At 35.9% G+C, this 18,869-nt stretch overlaps 1 protein-coding gene across 1 annotated transcript in view; it reads right to left on the bottom strand.

Moving 5' to 3' along the window:
* LOC112046739 (tyrosine-protein kinase receptor torso) overlaps positions 1-15,846 on the bottom strand; it is a 29,261-nt gene extending 13,415 nt beyond the window's left edge. Inside the window, exons 1-7 of the mRNA XM_052887672.1 lie at positions 15,454-15,846; positions 8,939-8,999; positions 2,937-3,073; positions 1,543-1,819; positions 1,213-1,289; positions 616-754; positions 185-342 (exon numbers count right to left, since the gene is read on the bottom strand). Of these exons, the coding sequence (XP_052743632.1) occupies positions 185-342; positions 616-754; positions 1,213-1,289; positions 1,543-1,819; positions 2,937-3,073; positions 8,939-8,999; positions 15,454-15,606 (1,002 nt within the window). The 5' untranslated portion in view covers positions 15,607-15,846. The remainder of the gene's footprint in view (positions 1-184; positions 343-615; positions 755-1,212; positions 1,290-1,542; positions 1,820-2,936; positions 3,074-8,938; positions 9,000-15,453) is intronic.
* Between the last annotated feature and the right edge of the window lie 3,023 nt (positions 15,847-18,869).

Here is an 18,869-nt window from a genome sequence, read left to right as displayed (position 1 = left end):
GTACCTCTACCTATAGCAAATTTTTTGCACAATGCATTAGTCTGGCTGTCCAACGTCAAAACGCAGCCAGTATTCTTGCCACAATTACAAGTAGGCAATATTTGCATAGCTATTACGATAAGTGGTTTAAATGTATTTATAAAAGCGCGTAAAATATTTGTCCGCAAATCAACTATAAACATACCCCTGGAACAACTCGATTGTATACAGTATGCGTCCGCAATGTGACGTTGTAATAGTTGGGCGGACGTCGTTGTTTGGCCCACCGTACATGCACCGACCACAGATCTGAATTGTCCTCTTCAGATAGCTCTATTCTCACATTTTCCGGTATTTCAGGCGCTAGAAGCAAGTCTTGATTTAATATAAAGACTCGTTTTAATTTTGATTAGTTATATAATTTTAATTAACTTACATTTTGATTAAGGATTGGTTTATCTATCTAAGTTTATATGTAGTTTATAAATATTTTATCATAAAATACGCCGTCTTAGTACCCATACACAGGCTATACCTACGCTTGCTTTGGAACTAAGTAGTAATATATATACTATAGAGTGTATTGTGTAAGTATATTTATTTAAAAAAAAAAGTAAAAGCCTGTGTGCAACTCACGCGGTATACAGTTGGGGACGTCTTCACAGGCGGGAGTGCGGTACGTGAAGTTGCTCATAGGGTATTGGCCTTGTACACGAATCGTGCACGTATCGTTTAGAGGTAACCGCCGCAATAGCACCGAGCGGTTTGCACTTGGCTAGAAGAGTAATGCAATCTATATAATCATCATCATCATCAACACCATGCATGCATGTAATAAAGATTTTTACTTTCTTTCTTTCAACCTATATTCGGCTCACTGTTGAGCACGAGTCTCCTCTTAGAATGAGAGAGGTTAGGCTAATAGTTGGCGACCACGCTGGCCCAATGCGGATTGGCAGACTTCACACACGCAGAGAATTGAGAAAATTCGAACCTACGCCCTCCGAATCGAAGACAGTTTATATCCACTAGAGGCTATCACGGCTTAATGTAAATACAAAAGTTTGAATAACTAGATATTTATTAAAATTGACGTGAGATGGTAATAACAAAAATAAAGTCAGGAATTGAACTTGGGTATAGCTTTTTCTCCGAATATAGTACCTTTGGAGTTTTTACTCGCGTATGTAAAAGTTAAAAAATAGCTTAATTTTAAAATTAAATTTTACTTACTCCAATTCTGTTGTGGTACATATTTCCCTGTATCTCTTGAACACAATTATTTATTACGTCAAAATCTAAGTCCGCAGCTGAAAAAATAAATTACAATATCTATGTATTACCTAATAATTTCTATGTAAAAAAAATTGAAATCTCTACGTCTAATTAGAATGAAAAAACTAATATTCAATACTAATTATTATTTATCCAAGCTAAGATACTTAAATAGAAATAGTATTTGATTATTTCTTAGAAATATATTAAAATAAATTAATAATGAATAATAATTTCTTAGAAATATATTAAAATAAAAAAATATATATATTTCAATTATTCACTTACGATCACTATGCCACCAGAAGCGACCACTTATATAATTCGTATCATTTTTATACGAGTCCATTAAAAAAATGAACTTGATATCATATTGATTCCCAGTTTTGACGCCATTTCGCAAGAATTTCTCGCTCTGTTTCCACGATGGTAAGTTCCTCCCTCTTCTCCACAGGGAAGGGGTCCCGTTAGGACTCAGGCTAGCAGTCCAGAACGTGTAGTAATTATTAGGATCGGGATATAGTGCGTCAGGCTTTTCATTGTTTTTTATAAGGCTGTAATATATCTTAAAAAAAATAAAAATAAAAATGAAAAGAAGAAATTAACAAATAAGTTTTAATAAATATTTCTGTGAAGGCACGTCGATTTTTTTTTTTTATTCTTTACAAGTTAGCCCTTGACTACAATCTCACCTGATGGTAAGTGATGATGCAGTCGAAGATGGAAGCGGGCTAACTTGTTAAGAGGAGGATGAAAATCCACACCCCTTTCGGTTTCTACACGGCATCGTACCGGAACGCTAAATCGCTTGACGGTACGTCTTTGCCGGTAAGGTAGTAAATAGCCACGGCCGAAGCCTCCCACCAGCCAGACCTGGACAAATTAAGAAAATCTTAATCTGCCCAACCGGGGATCGAACTCAGGACCTCCGTTTTGTAAAACCGCGCATACCACTGCGCCACAGAGGCCGTCGAATTCTCTTTCTACAAAGGCTAACGCTTCGAAAACTAAAAAAATGTGTGGGAATGACAGATACGATCGACAACTTGATCACGTGACCTGTCTGTAGCAAATGTCATTCCTATAATTTTTTGAATTTTCGAAGCGTTTGCGATCGTAGAAAGAGAATTGACATGTCACTTGGCTTCAGGCCCAGCCCCCCCGTCGATTCTCTTTCTACGATCGCTAACGCTTCGAAAACTAGAAAAATGTATGGGAATGACAGATCTTGATCACGTGACCTGTCGATAGTAAATGTCATTCCCATACGTCTTTCTAGTTGTCGAAGCGTTAGCGATCGTAGAAAGAGAATCGACGTGCCACTTGGCTAGGGGGCAGACATGATAGCCTAGTGGATATGACCTCAGACCTAGGCTTCGATTCGGAAGCCATTAAATTCTTAAAATGCACATAACTTTTCAGTTAGGTGCATTTTAAAACATCGTGAGGAAACTTGCATACCTGAGAATTTTCTTAAGTTCGTTATATTGGAACGATGTTTTAATAACTTGACAGTGTGTGTTCCGAATTCGTCTCTACGTCTTTTTATCTTTAGTATCGTGCTAGACAGAGACAGATGCCTACAGACGTATTTGAAACTGCACTGTCGAGTTACAAAAACCTCATTACAGAATAGCGGTAACTGCAATGTTAAACTAAATATACGAGATGATTTTACTTACGATCTCTTCGCTGTCATGTTCGTTTACCAAAGCGACTAATTGAATATGTCTGGACGAAGTCACCGCGACAGACACTCTGTCTACTGTTCGGTCTGTTACTACTACGTTTGGTGGCTTCCCAGCTATACGATTAGAACCTTAAATTAGAAGGAAAGTTCGAAAGAAAAAATATAATATTTCCACTTGCTCGGTAGTTAATGGCTTCTATGTCCTTGTTGGTACAGTTAGGCTATGATGCTTCGAATCACCAGGTCCTGGGTTCGAGTCCTGAGTTTTTTGCCAGGGAATTTTCAGTTCAGAGTTTGGATTGGCGGTGCCTCGGAGAGAATGATAAGCCGTCAGTCCCAATCATTATCATTAGTTTATAACATTAGTGATAATTGAAGCAGCGTCGTGGGTTTAATACGCTGAGGATGATGTCGATATGCTACGTGGTTTAAGGCTTAAGCCATAGGTTCCCAAACTTGTTTTACCCACCGCCCCGTTTGAGAATGTTACATCATCCGAAACGCTCATGAAAACTCAAATTCTAAATTTAAATTTTCCATATCTAATGTTATCTAATTTAATCTAAACATAAAATCTTTTCGTTCTATTTTCATCAAATTACGTGAATTTTCACACATAGTAAGAAAACAGCTTTCTATACTTTTTCGCCGTCTAATGCCTCAACTTTCTGTAGGTCCTTTAAACTGCTCCCCTGAATGAACCGTAAATTAAGAATTATTAAAAAAAAAAAAGGATTTTTGCCATATCTTTTAAATACGATCAATATTCCCATCCCTCTCCAACTAGTCCACAAAGAAGACATTATGAGTGAGTACGACAATAGTCCAGCTGAGCGGGGATTGAACTGTTGTAAAGTGATAATTGCAATTGGGCAGGCAATATTAATATATTGCTAATCTTAATTATTTTATAATTATCTGTCTGCACTCACAACCATAGTGTACCTATTAATGTCAATTGTCAATGTCATCTTAGTTTATAATATATTGTCTGTGACAATCACTCTTTTCCGCCAGCTCTGCGATAGGGAACACGCAAAATGTAAATTAGCTCTGATTGTTTTAATAAAACTTAGCAATTCCACTGTGACTCTTATTTATACTACATGTATAACCTTAATAAACTCAAGAGGTTATAGGCCGATCACGCGATTTACAAGATTTGGTGAAAATTTTGAGAAAATACATCTACTGCGTGGACCGCGTGGTAACACGTTGTCACCCATTGTCACCAGAGCTCATCAAAAATGGCTTCTGCGAATCCTGTTGCGAGTGGATATCTGCATCATGAAAAGCTAGAAGGCGTGAGTAATTATGTAATCTGGAAATTTAACATGCGTCACTTACTCATCATAGAAGATTTGTGGTCTTGTGTTGAAGGAGCTGAGCCTGTCGATCCTGCAAAGGATTTACGCGCGCTCGCTCGTATAAGTTTATCTGTTAAACCTATATGTGTGCAATATATACGAAATGTTACTACAGCAAAGCAAGCGTGGAACAAATTAAGCTCAGTCTTTGAAGACAAAGGATTCGGGAGGCGTGTCGCATTGTTGAGACTATTACATCACGCTTCATATGCCGATTTTAATAGTATGGAGAAATACTTTGAACATATTACCACTCTTGTACAACAATTGGTAGATATTGGTCGTACCATAGAGGATGCTGAAGTGGCGGAGATAATTTTAAGCGGTCTTCCACAAGAATATGATATAATAGTTTCCAGTCTCGAAGCGGTTGCCTACACAGGTATAATATCCAGTGATTTAGTACGAACCAGGTTGTTGCAAGAAGAAGAACGTCGACGAAGGACTGAAAGCAGAGACGATATGGCCCTTTTGTCAAAGCAACAATACCGTAAGGCTAAAAAGGTACCTGTTTGTGATTTTTGCCAACGCAGTGGACACAAAAAATCAAAATGTTTTAAATACAAGAAAGAACAGCGAGGCAACACAACAACAGCATTGGTGGCCAACTGTTTTGGTGTCTTCGAGAACAAGGACTGGATTGTGGATTCAGGCGCGTCTATGCACATGTGTAAAGAAATAAAGTGGTTTAGTTATATTACAAATTGTGATAGAACTGTACAAGTTGCTGATGGTACAACCTTAAGATGTCTAGGTTACGGTAGTGTTAAGATTCCTATGAAAAATAACAAGACACAATTAGTTACAGACGTTTTATATGTACCTGACCTCTCAACAAATTTAATTAGTGTATATAAATTATGTGAGAAGGCTTTGTCTGTTAAATTTAATAATACTAAATGTTATGTTTTCAAAGGGGAAGTTCTTGTTGTATCTGCCACCAGACAGGGGGGTATTTATATTTTGGACAATGTTTTATATGATTCACAGGAGCAGTCTTTAGCTGTAACCAATGTGAATATTGTGTCCCAGCCACAAAGTTCGCTTGACACAACGGAAAATGCCAAAGTTACACCTGACTTGTGCTTATGGCATAAGCGGCTTGGACATTTGAGTCATCATGGGGTAAGTGTTCTCTGTAAACTCGCTTTTGGTGTTAATATTCACTCGACTCAGCATGGTGCAATCACTAACAAGTGTGTAACATGCGTTGAGGGGAAGCAAGCAGTGCAAAGTTTTCCTAGGGGTGAAGCAAAACGTTCCAAGCAGTTGTTGGAGCTTGTTCATTCTGATGTGTGTGGTCCGATGCCTGTATGTAGTCTGGGTGAGTCTAGATATCTGGTAACGTTTACCGATGATTTTTCTAGAAAAACATATGGCTATTTATTAAAATATAAATCCGAAGTTTTGTCCAAATTTAAATATTTTAAAGCAACTGTTGAAAAGCAAACTGGGTTTTCTATAAAATGTCTGCGAACTGATAGGGGTGGAGAGTATTGCAGTGCTTATTTCTCTAAATATTTACAGAGTGAGGGTATAGTTCATCAAACTACTGCTCCTTATAGTCCGTCTCAAAATGGTGTCTCTGAGAGACTTAACCGGACACTTTTTGAGAAAGTTCGCTGTATGCTTCGTGAAGCTAGTCTTCCTAAAGAGTATTGGGGAGAAGCTGTAATTACAGCTATATATCTTAAGAACAGAAGCCCTACAGCAGCAGTTCCCAATAAAACTCCAGAGGAGGCATGGACAGGTAACAAAGTCAACCTGAGCCATTTACGTGTTTTTGGTTGTCTAGCTATGACACTTATTCCACAGGTAAAAAGAGATAAGCTTGATTCTAAATCAAGATCTTGCATCTTTGTAGGATATTGTGAGAACACTAAGGGCTATAGATTGATTGACCCCACTAACCCTAAGCAGATAATTGTTTCCAGAAATGTAATATTTTTTGAAAACCATTTCTTAAACCACTGTGATAATACAATGATACACTGTGATAGTAGTAATAATAATAATTTTATTTATAATAATATAGGTATGCAAAGCAACCCTATAAATGAAAATTATTCAGGTTTGGATTTGCAAAGCATGGTTCCAACTGAAAATAGAAATATTAATAATAATGTGGATATGCAAAGCATAGGTCCAAATGAAAATAACATGGATTTGCAAAGCAATAGTCCATGCAATCATGAAAATGACATGGTCATTAATTCTAGTCAATCTGAGCGGAATAATGAATTTTTGTCTCCAGTTTCAGGGGAATCTTCCTTCCAAAGTGCTGAGGAGAGTGTGCTGAGTGAAAGAGACAGTAATCAGTCAGATGCAATGGTATGGAACGAGACTATCGTTCGAGGGGAAGATTTAGTGCTACAGGTTCCCAGTACCAGTTGCGAACGACTGGTTCGTTCCACTCGGAATAAAAAGCCAGATAGGTATAAAGATTATGACTTATCTGATTCATCAGATGTATCTTTTCTTTGTCAATGGTTTATCTATGATGAACCTCAATCTTATGATGAGGCAATGGCAAGTCCTAATAGAGATTGTTGGCTCACAGCAATGCGTGATGAATATAATTCTTTAATAAAACATAATGTTTGGCAATTAGTTGATAGACCAAAGGACTGCAATATAGTTAGTTCCAAATGGGTTTATAAATTAAAATCTGATGAGTCAGGTAACAGTACAAAATATAAAGCACGTCTTGTGGCAAGAGGTTTTAGTCAAAAACCGGGTGTTGACTACTCTGAAACTTTTTCACCGGTAGTACGTCATACTTCTCTTAGAATTTTGTTTTGTATTGCTAATGAATTAAATATGGACATAGAACATGTGGACGTAAACACAGCCTTCTTACATAGTAGTCTTGATGAAATTATTTATATGGAACAGCCCTTAGGGTTCTCATATGATAAGACTAAAGTTTGTTTGTTACAGAAATGTTTATATGGCCTTAAACAGGCAAGTAGGCTGTGGAATAATAGTGTAAACGTTTTGTTGACTAACAATGGTTATGTACAAAATAGATGTGAGCCATGTGTTTATATAAAAAGAAATAACAAGCAATTAACGATTCTGGCATTATATGTTGATGACTTTTATATCTTTAGTAATAGTTCTAAGGATAAGGAAAACTTGTATGACTTGCTAGAATCTGAATTTAGTGTTAAACGCCTAGGCATTTTAAAAAATTGTTTGGGTATGAAAATACATAGAGATAGAGCCAATGGGACTATAACATTTGACCAATCAGACTATATTAACAAGTTATTAAAGCGTTTTGGTATGACAAATTGTAAGAGTGCCTCTACACCTATGGTTGCTAATAAGTTGGAAAAAGGCTCATGTAACAATATTGTAGAGGATAGTATGTATCCATATCGAGAGTTGATTGGAAGCTTAATGTATTTGTCAGTATGTTCAAGCCCTGATATTACTTATGCTCTTAGTCATTTAAGCCAATTTAATATTGCATTTACACGAGATCATTGGCTGGCTGCAAAAAGAATATTAAGATATTTAAATGGCACTAAAGATAAGAAATTAGTTTTCGTTAAATCTGGTACTTTTGATTTAACAGTTTTTGCAGATGCCGACTGGGCCAATGATGTCGTAGACAGACGGTCTTATAGTGGATATATAGTTAAAATTGGCGGCTCTACTGTGCATTGGGAGTCGCGCAAACAGCGATGTATTGCGCTTTCAAGTACTGAAGCCGAGTACTTAGCCCTAAGTGATTCATGCAAAGAAGTGTGTTTTCTTAGAAATTTCTTGTATGAAATTTTTGTGAAACATTTTAATTGTCGAATCTTTAGTGATAATCAAAGTGCAATCAAATTGCTTGAAACCAATGAATATTGCCACAAGAAGACAAAGCACATTGACCTTCGTTACCATTTTGTTAAGGATTTTATTAGAAAAACGGATGTCACAGTCAGCTATTTACCCACTGAAAAAATGTTAGCTGACATGTTTACAAAACCTTTAACTAATCATAAATTTTTAGGTTTTGTTAATGACTTGGGTATGAAAGATGTAGAATCATAGGCATCTGTTCTTGTGTGTATTGGTATCCTTATAATTGTGAGTCTGTTGTACCACTTATACTATCATGCTAGATATGAGATGGGCAATGTAGAGATTATTTTTGTTATTAACCTGAGTTGTTAATTTTTATGTTTTGTATAATCCTGCATTGTAGAGATTTGTTCTCATGTTACGCATGAGGGGAAGTGTTGTAAAGTGATAATTGCAATTGGGCAGGCAATATTAATATATTGCTAATCTTAATTATTTTATAATTATCTGTCTGCACTCACAACCATAGTGTACCTATTAATGTCAATTGTCAATGTCATCTTAGTTTATAATATATTGTCTGTGACAATCACTCTTTTCCGCCAGCTCTGCTATAGGGAACACGCAAAATGTAAATTAGCTCTGATTGTTTTAATAAAACTTAGCAATTCCACTGTGACTCTTATTTATACTACATGTATAACCTTAATAAACTCAAGATGAACCACCATCCCTTGCTGGTTAGTCTTTACTATTGAGCTATTGAGGTTTTGTATTATTAAATTAATCTCTGATAATTTATTAAAACCTAGTAGATTATACTCACTTAAAAAGTTTTGTTCACACCGTTTACGTTCCTCTAGGAGCTTCGCGCTTAGACTTGAGTACTGCAATCAAAGAACAAAATATATTATGTATTATGTATGTATATTATGTATTATGTATGTTGGCTGAAATTAAATAAAATATCGTCTACAATAAGTTATGTGTTCAGGAAGTGTAAAAACTACATATACATAAATAAATAATGGAATAAAAGACAAAATTGTGCATGTGTGGGCTTAGTTTTGTAGCCTATTCGGATCACTTTTTGCGGTTTTGTAGGGACGTAACCGATCTACCTATAGTATAAAATTACCATTGATTTTTTCCCTTTTTACCCGACTGCGTCACAAGGAGGGTAATGTTTTTGGAGCGTATGTATGTGTGTATGTTATATGTTTGTATGTGTGTACCAGCGTTATAGGAAAGAGAATATGGAACTTAGACCCACGACACTGCTCCAATGCTGGTCGGTTCAGGATAATGTTTGCTTATTATTATTATTTTATTATTGAACGATCACTAACATGTAAATGGTTGTTACCATCAACTTTCCAACTTCGGTTTGCATTGAAAATTTCTATATGAAGAAAGAACAGCTTAGTATTTGTCTTACACCGACCCAAGACTCAGACCCAGCCAGGACTCAAGCATCAGAGCCCTAAACCCAAATATGTACCAGTTTAAACGCTTATTCAGAATGTTGTTGTATTTTTGTATAGGTTGGTTGTTTACGGAAATTTAAAAAGACTTCAACGGAAGTTACTCGAACCATAGATGTAATAAAAAGTACAGATACCGTACCGCGTATACGTAGATAGTAGATACTCGGCGACATTCAGTTGTTTGACAGGGAGATACCATCTGCCTATTTTACAAGTCTATGACTCGAGCTGTTTGCGTGCAAAAAGACGGCGAAGCGTGTTGCTGAATTGACTCATTGACTATTAGTACGGTTTATAGCCTATTTACTAAACATTCACACTAAAATATACCGTTTAGAGCTTCCCACAGCCAAATGTCGATACTGGAAAGTATAAAGAAAGCTAATCTAAAGCAAGGGTGGTTAAAAATTGGTTCAAGAAGATACAGTGTGATATAAGACTGATTTTGGCTAGTGGAAGGCTTCGGACTTGGCTAGTTACCACCCTACCGACAAAGACGTACCGCCAAGTCGGTATGTCGTGTAGATACCGAAGGGGGGTGTAGCTAGCCAGAATCGAAACCTCCAACCATCCAGACCTAGACCAATTAAGAAAACCTCAATCGGCCCAACCAGGGATCGAGCCCAGAACTTCCGTCTTGTATATCCATTGCGTATAAATGCGACGATGGAAGGTGCGATCTCTTATCAACCCGTCTTCCTGTCATGCATTTATCCATGAGGAACTCAATAAATAAATCATTCGCTAAATAAATAGGCTCGTAAATTTAAACATTATAACAATTGCACACCTTTGCAGAAGTGATTCAATTCGATTTACCAATTAAAATCAATTTAATCGATCGACAGCGACGGTGGCAAAAAGAGATGGTTATTGTAGATCAGACGCCAGAGCCTCCTTTCAAAGTTTTGACCAAAAAAGTGATGCCTTTTGTGAATGTTAAATTAAAGAATTGGAAGTCGGGGTCAGGGTCATGCTTTGAAGAGGGCTATTGGTAGGGCCGCTAGTCCGGAAATAAGTTTGTTTTTCTGGTACTCAACATTTACTAATTACATATTTTAAGCCTCTACAGTTCCTCACTCTCGACATCTGAACACCGGTTACTTGGGCACTCAAATGCCCCGCAACGGGAGAGATGGATTTCTTTTTATATGAAGAGTTTTGTATTATCATTTGTATTTTACAAGCATTCTTAAAAATTAAAAAAGTATAAGTAAATAAATAAATAAGAGATCAAATCAATTTTGCAATGAAAATAGTGCGAACGGATCATAATACAATTGTGGCACGAAGCAAACTGCGATGAATAAAAAATTAAAAAAAAGTATTCAGTTTGGTTCCGTTAGTAACTTTTTAGTATTGACTACATTACTGTTTCACTTCACCGTTGTCAAAATGTTAGCGAACCGGTAAGTTGATAAAAAGTAAATATAAAGCAACAAATACCTGCTTAAGTAGCATTTTATTTACAGCTTGTAGTAAAAGTTTTTGCGAAGGACAGGTAACGCAAAAGTGAAAGAAGTATTAATCACGTATGAAACATTTACTTTTACTTATTTCAACCTAAGAGTATACAGTATATATTTGTACTTAATCGTGCATTTACGGATTATAGGGTCGCTCTAATTTTTACCACAAAACTGTATAGCAAATATTTATGTACCTACATATTAATTAGCAAATGCCCCTTGGTTTCACCTTCGTAGATCTCGTACCAGTGTAACTACGGGGATTGAATATAACCGGACGTCCGCGTGGAAAACAATGTAAAGTTTCATTTCACCACATAGGGGTTGAATTTTAAAAATTCTTGAATCACATTATGTTTTCTATTTTTTTTTTTTATGATTTAAGAACAAATTTTTATTCAAATAATTTCAATTTCAAAGAAACAAATTCAAAGAAACTGTAACCTATAACTCTAAAAATGAAGGACTTTTTATACAATCCTTCAACCCCTATTTCACCCAATTCTATTTTTATTTTAGGGTCAAAAAGGTTTGCTCCAAGATCCAATTTACCATTATACCAAAATTCATCTTGATCGGTTCAGCTGTTTAGCCGTGCAAAGGTAACAGACAGACAGACAGACTAACTTTCGCATTTACAATAGCGGTATAGAAGACACTCACAAATAATGTGATTTTCTATTGGTTAGAGAATTTTTAAACAGTAGGTACATCTAGATATTAATACTTACAATCTCACAAACGTTACATCTTTATAATTCACATGGGAATACGGGGATATAACCTTGAAAGAATTATTAAAATCAGTTCAGTAGATCCAGAGAAACCTCACAAAAACACAAACTCTTAAACTTTACCTTTTTATAATCTACTATATAAAAATAAGTCGAGTTTTCCTTCCTGACCCTATAAGGGTAGGGGTAAGGGTAGGGTAGGGTAGGGGTAAGGGTAGGGTAGGGTAGGGGGTAGGGTAGGGGTAGTTGAAAGTTTAAATCGAGTTTCACGCGGACGAAGTCGCCGGCGTCCGCTAGTATTAGTATATAAATATAATTCGTTAAAGTTGGTAACATAAAAGCTTTTTGTCTATTTTTTTGTCATAAGGAAGTAATCTGCATTATTTAGCATGAAGAACGCAACCTTTATCTATCATAGCGGACATTGACCTCAATAACCTTAATAAGGAAATCTTTGCGCAGTAGATTGATTAATAGCCGATTAAATACATTCTTTATTTTAACTTTAACGTTATAATATAATTTAAAAACAAATTCTAAGAAACTTGAACGTGTTTTTTATATGATATGACTTGATACAACAGTTGGTAATACTGTAGTATATGGTACCTAGTTTATACCTTGTGTTATAACTTGAATTATTTATTGTGGTTATACCTACGTAACTTAACTTGTACATAATGTTTTCTGTGAATGGGGTCAAGGGTATATTTTCGTCGAATGCTTTGATGACTGATAACGATTCTATATTATTTAAGAGCTCTTTTTCCCTTCTGGGGTACAGAACCATAAATCACAATTTATTAAAAGTCGGTACATATTTATAGAAATAATTATGAAATATCTATAAATACATACTTCTTATTTCTATAATAATAATTGTACCTGTACCTAGGTATCTGCTTAATCGAGGACACTTATTTTTATATAAATAATAAATGAACGTATAATTATTTATAAAATATTATGTATATAGAATAATATTTTTCATGGGTTAAACTAATATAAAGAGTTAAAGTATGTGGTGTTGTAGGGGGTAATATCTGATGGGGTAAGATCTACTAAACACGATTTAAAAATTCTTTTACCACTAGTAAGCCACGTTATTTGTGAATGTCATGGGCTATATTTTATCCCCGTGTTCTCATGTGAACGGAAACTACGCGTGTGTAACCGCGGGGCGTCAGCTAGTATTGATATTGATAATGATAATCTAGATATCGACTGGAAATTTATAACTTGTTTATAATAATGAGCAAACGTGACCGCGAACTTGGAAGAGGGGGATTATGACTGCTATGTTATTACAATCTGATAGTGGAGTAATACCCAGCTAGGCTATTCTGTAATGATATTTCTATAACTCGCAAATGGGAGTTTCGAATTCACCTTTATCTCTCTCTGTTTACTACGATACTATAGAATGAGAAAAACGGTGAAATTGAAACTCGCACTTGCGAGTTATACAAAACATCGTTAGAGAATAGTGCTGATTACACTTATCGAGTAGGTGAAACCGCGGGACGCCTACTAGTCTATACTGATATTATAAAGAGGGCAGTGGTGTGCACAAGGTTTTTAACTAGGGTAGGTACATGTACCATATTTTGTAAAAAATAGAAAATTAAAAAAAACACAAGATTATTTAAGAGTGTTCCCCACTGGAACGGGAACTACATGGATGAAACCGCGGGACGTCGACCTATTATAAAATCAGATAGATACCTATGACGACTTTTCTGATAAAATACTTTTCCTACTAATATTATAAACACACAAAGTATTTGTATGGATGTTTGTGTGGATGTTTATTTGGATGTTTGTTACTCTTTAATGCCGCAACTACTGAACCGATTTGTCTGAAATTTGGAATGGAAATAAATTCTACTCTGGATTAACACATAGGCTACATTGAATCCCGGAAAATCCATGGTTCCCGAAGGATTTGTGTAAAAACTTTATTTGACGCGGACGAAGTCGCGGGCGTCTGCTAGAATATAAAAAAATATATCAAAATCAGACTACTCAGTAAAAAGTTACACAATAAGTTCGTACATAAAAAAATATATACACGTCGAATTGTTAACCTTCTCTCTGTCTTTTGTCAGTTGAAAATACGACTTTTAGTATATACTCGTAATATTGATCGATTGGTTAATATATTTCACAATATATATTTAATGGAATGTAGATTACACATATTTTCCGTAGGTAATTATGTAAATAACTTCGGACACTCTGACAAGTAGTTAACGCTGTCAGCAAAATTTCACAACATTTATTAATTATTATTCGCTATAATATAGTTCGCACCCGTAAATCTTCTAATGTAGAGCTAGGTAAATGTAGTTCTCGTCGGTAAATTTTCCAGCGTAGGTATACCTAAATAAATATTTTTCAGAATATACATCTTACGTTTTGATCTCAATCAAACAAACCCTGCAAGTTGTTCTTAACCGAGTTTCCACGAAAATCATGAAAATCAGTCCAATAGTTTATGAGTAATGCCAAACAATACATACAAAAATATTAAAAAGTATTGTTCATATTGAACATCTGCCAGTTCTGCTTCTATTCATTATTTAAAATAAACTTATATATTATTTCTAGTAGGAACCATGGTAGCCCAGTGGATATGACCTCTGCCTCCGATTCCGGAGGGTGTGAGTTCGAATCCGGTCCGGGGCATGCACCTCCAACTTTTCAGTTGTGTGCATTTTAAGAAATTAAATATCACGTGTCTCTAACGGTGAAGGAAAACATCGTGAGGAAACCTGCATACCAGAGAATTATCTTAATTCTCTGCGTGAGTGAGAGTCTGCCAATCCGCATTGGGCCAGCGTGGTGGACTAATTGGCATGATAATAAATTATTTCTAGGGATTATTTTGGTAAAAAAAAACCTTTTCACTTAGGGGTGTGAAAAATAGAACCTATTCTCAGACCAGAACCTATTCTGATCTCAACCTCATCAAAATCGGTCAAGCCATTTCGGAGAGGCGTTTCACTGACACGAGAATTTTATGGATATCTATACTGATATTATAAATGTGAAAGTGTCTGTTGCCTTTTCACGGCTAAACCGCTGAACCGATTTGAATGAAATTTGGTATAGAGATAAAGTGAACCTTGGAGCAGAACATAGGCTAGTTTTTTTGTGGAAAAATAAACAGATTTTACGTGAACGAAGTTGCGGGCGTCCGCTAATATATTAATAGATAGCGAATGTCACTCATCACGGAATCTCGAAAATCGCTTGACGTAAAATAGGAATCTGGAAGAGAGATCGTTTAGAGTAGAGTAGAGTAAGTAGACATCCTATAGGGACGGATTTTGTGAGAGGGTCAGATTAGGTAGGTAGGAGGTCTAAGGCCGGAGGCCTCCGCTAGTCTTTACTAAAAGTATAAAGGGGTAAAGTTTGTGAGGTTGTAACAACGATTTTATACTATAAAATCTTCGGGTTGTAGGAGATAATCTCAGGATCTAATAAACCGATTTTAAAAATTCTTATACCAATATAGAAAGTCACGTTATCTGTGAGTATTACAAGCTATATCTTACCTCCGTACTCCCACGGGGGTGAAAACTATACAGAGGAAACCGCTGATAGTCAGCTTGTGTGCAATATTTATAACAAAATTTACACACTTACCGTTTCAGCTTCAAATAAATCAATGCATATGTAATGCGCCAGCCGTTCCATCTGTACCGTCGACGTCGGCAACTCTTGTAGAAGTTCTTCAACACCCAACACGCTTGTCTTTACCCACAACATGAGTACAAATAAAATTATAACTCTATCCATTTTCACGACAACATAAGACGTCACGTCTCGTAAAATGTAAAATATACAGTATATTTATTAAAACACGTGTAAGTTTATGTATCTTTGTAAATATATTTGAGTAAACTCGATAATTTAACTAATAAAGTTATGAAAATTTTCAGCCACGCTCGGAAAACTTTATCGCACGTGAAACGTTCGTGCGGCGAACGATGTGATTGGCCACGCGGAATGCACTGAACTTACGGGCGGGCTTGCTCCACTACTCGCCATTTTTTAAACAATCGCTGTAAACCAGTTAAAGGGAGGCCTTTTAAAGCTTTACGCTGACAAAGAGGTTATTATTCACTAATAGAAAAAAAAGTTATACAATAGGTAAGCATTTTTAATGATTTTCGAGTTATAGATGATTTTTGTAATATTTTTTATTAGTCCATGAGTTGTTATGTAAAAACAAAATGAAGTTTACATAGCTTTGTAATTAGCATTGTATTGGCTTAATAAATGTTGTTTTCATTTTTATTTAAATATTAAAAGGCAAGATTCTATTATTTATTATATTATGATAATTTGAATAGAATTGGCATTAATAACTGATAGACCAAGTTCCAGGAAACATATGATAAGTATAGTTACTTATTAAGAATAGTTACTTTGATTATATTATTATTTATATTTTACATAAAATTAACGCCAAGCGATTTAGCGTTCCGGTACGATGTCACGTAGAATCAGTCTGTACGGGTAGATATACTTGTACCTCTTCAAAATAAACTCGCTTCCATCCTGCATCGTCATTTATCACATAGTATCAGCAGGCTAATTCACTATCTTTGACGTATGCTAGTTGACATATACGAAATTGAGATTCTATGTATATGTATTCTATGTATGATTCATGGTTACTTACTACGAATAGGTATATCACCTACTCGTAGTAGGTAAATGACATTTTGTCTATTGATTTGATGTTTATTTTCATAGATTGAAAAGGTCAGCTAATCGCAGTCATGGGCTACCTTGACCGCACTCACAGCGGTCAAAGAAAGAATATACAATAACACTGTCCAACAATTCACAAGTAGCAATCGATCAATTTAAGCAAAATTAAGATAAACTTAATTCAGGCCGGCACTTAACAAAAAATACGTCGTTCTTATCTCGTTTGTTTACTATTATTTACGAGAGTTCAATAATAATAACCTACATGGTTTCATTTCATGAGAAATTGCGTTTCATCGAATAATGTCACTTTGTTTTTGTGCTAGGCAAATGCGTAATTTAATTTTACTGTGGATGATGTCATTGTGCCTCAATAGATTCGCAGTTAAAGGGTCCATCTCAAAACCGAGAAGTCGAGGATTCTATACACGCCCGGGTTGTACGTACGATTATGACACCCAATATATAAGCTATTTATCTACCATAGGCTTTTGCATTAGTTGGACAGGAAAGTTGAATCGGCAGGTATTCATCATCTGCTTGTATCCGTCCACGGCTGGACATAGGCCTTTCCGAGAGTGCGCTACCACAAACGATCCTCCGCTTTCCTCATCCAGCCAATTCCATGGGAGCCAAGTACATGGGAACCGGAGCATTTTCCTCCAACACTACATCTCAAAAGCGTCTATTCGTTTGCGACAGATTTTAGGGTCTACGTCTAAGCCCGATAGAGAAAAATGGAGAAGACGAATTTATGCACGAGTTTGATCTTTGTTTCTAGCGAGATGTTAAGGGCTTTCCAATCTACATACAAGTATGGCCTAATTGGCATACACTAGGTATTGTTTTTTTGACGACTTCATTAGTAAGAAATAATTTTAATAAGTTAGAAATAGCGCTTAATTGCGACCTTAATGATTATAAACTGGTTGAAAAGGGTGTTATGTAAACAATAAGTTATTACCCTTGATTACTTTCTAGATGGCTTCGTGACTAAACGCTAAATTGCTTGGCAACATTACGTACATATAATATGTCTTTGCTATTTACCTAGTAAGTAGGCAAAGACGTACCTGCCAAGCAATTAGACTAGTAACTGGTCGCTCTCCTAAAACCAACTTCATTAAAAAAAATAATTCCTAAATTGATCCGAACTTGGGTTCAGAACCACAACTTTTTTAAGTAATTTAAAACACTACAGTTCGTTCGTTTCATGTAGGATAATGCGGGTGACAGTTCCTTTTACTCTTGAAAGTTTGACGCGATTTACGATAATAGTACGTATTATGAACGTCATACAGGCGACTGTCACTGTACTTCTGGAAAACACTACTTCGCAACCGCGTCGAGACGAGATCGTCAAAAATATTATCGTAAAAGTGCATAACCTTTTAATATAAACAAATATTTTTTAAATAATTACGCGTTAACATTGATAAGCACTTCCTAAGCATGTACCTAGTTGCAAGTTAAAAATTAAATATTTGGTAGGTATTCACATTTTTATAAGAAATAATACTGAATGAAATCTGAATCGATAATTACGTTTTTCAACAATTTAAAAGTAGAAACTTTTTATAAGACGAATATCTCAGCAATCCATGGATTCACCGTGCCGGTGCTGGGTCCATCGCGTGGTAGAGATAAAAACTCCGAGCAAAGTTTATGTCTTGAAGGAAGGAAGGAAGGATGAAGGCTTAAGGAATTCCTTGCAATATAAGTATAAGTAGGTATATTTTCCACTAACTAACTCTTATTCCATATTAGAGACGTGATAGCCCAGTGGATTTGACTTCTGCCTTCAATTCCGGAGGGTTTGGGTTCGAATCCGGTCCGGGGCATGCACCTCCAACTTTTCAGTTGTGTGCATTTTAAGAAATTAAATATCACGTATCTCAAACGGTGAAGGAAAACATCGTGAGGAAACCTGCACGCCACAAAATTTCTTAATTCTCTGCGTGTGTGTAGTCTGAAAATCCGCATTGGGCCAGCGTGGTAGATTATTGGCCTAACTCCTCTCATTCTGAGAGGAGACTCGAGCTCAGCAGTGAGCCGTATATGGGTTGATAACGAACTCTTATTAAACAGAAATATAAAACAGAATCAAAAATAAAATATAAACAGAACAAAAAATATTAAATAACACAATATGATTTTATTTCTTTGACGGCCTCCGTGGCGCAGTGGTGTGTGCGGTGGATTTACATGACGGAAGTCCTGGGTTCGATCACCGGGCCGATTGAGGTTATCTTAATTGGTCCAGGTCTGGCTGGTAGGTGGATTCATCCTCATCCTAACAAGTTAGCCCGCTTCCATCTTAGATTGCATCATCACTTACCATT

This window comes from Bicyclus anynana, chromosome 20, assembly GCF_947172395.1.
Source record: "Bicyclus anynana chromosome 20, ilBicAnyn1.1, whole genome shotgun sequence".
NCBI classification, from domain to species: Eukaryota; Metazoa; Arthropoda; class Insecta; order Lepidoptera; family Nymphalidae; genus Bicyclus; species Bicyclus anynana.
The sequence above is the reverse complement of the archived record's forward strand: the minus strand, read 5'-3'. Positions and strand labels throughout refer to the sequence as shown.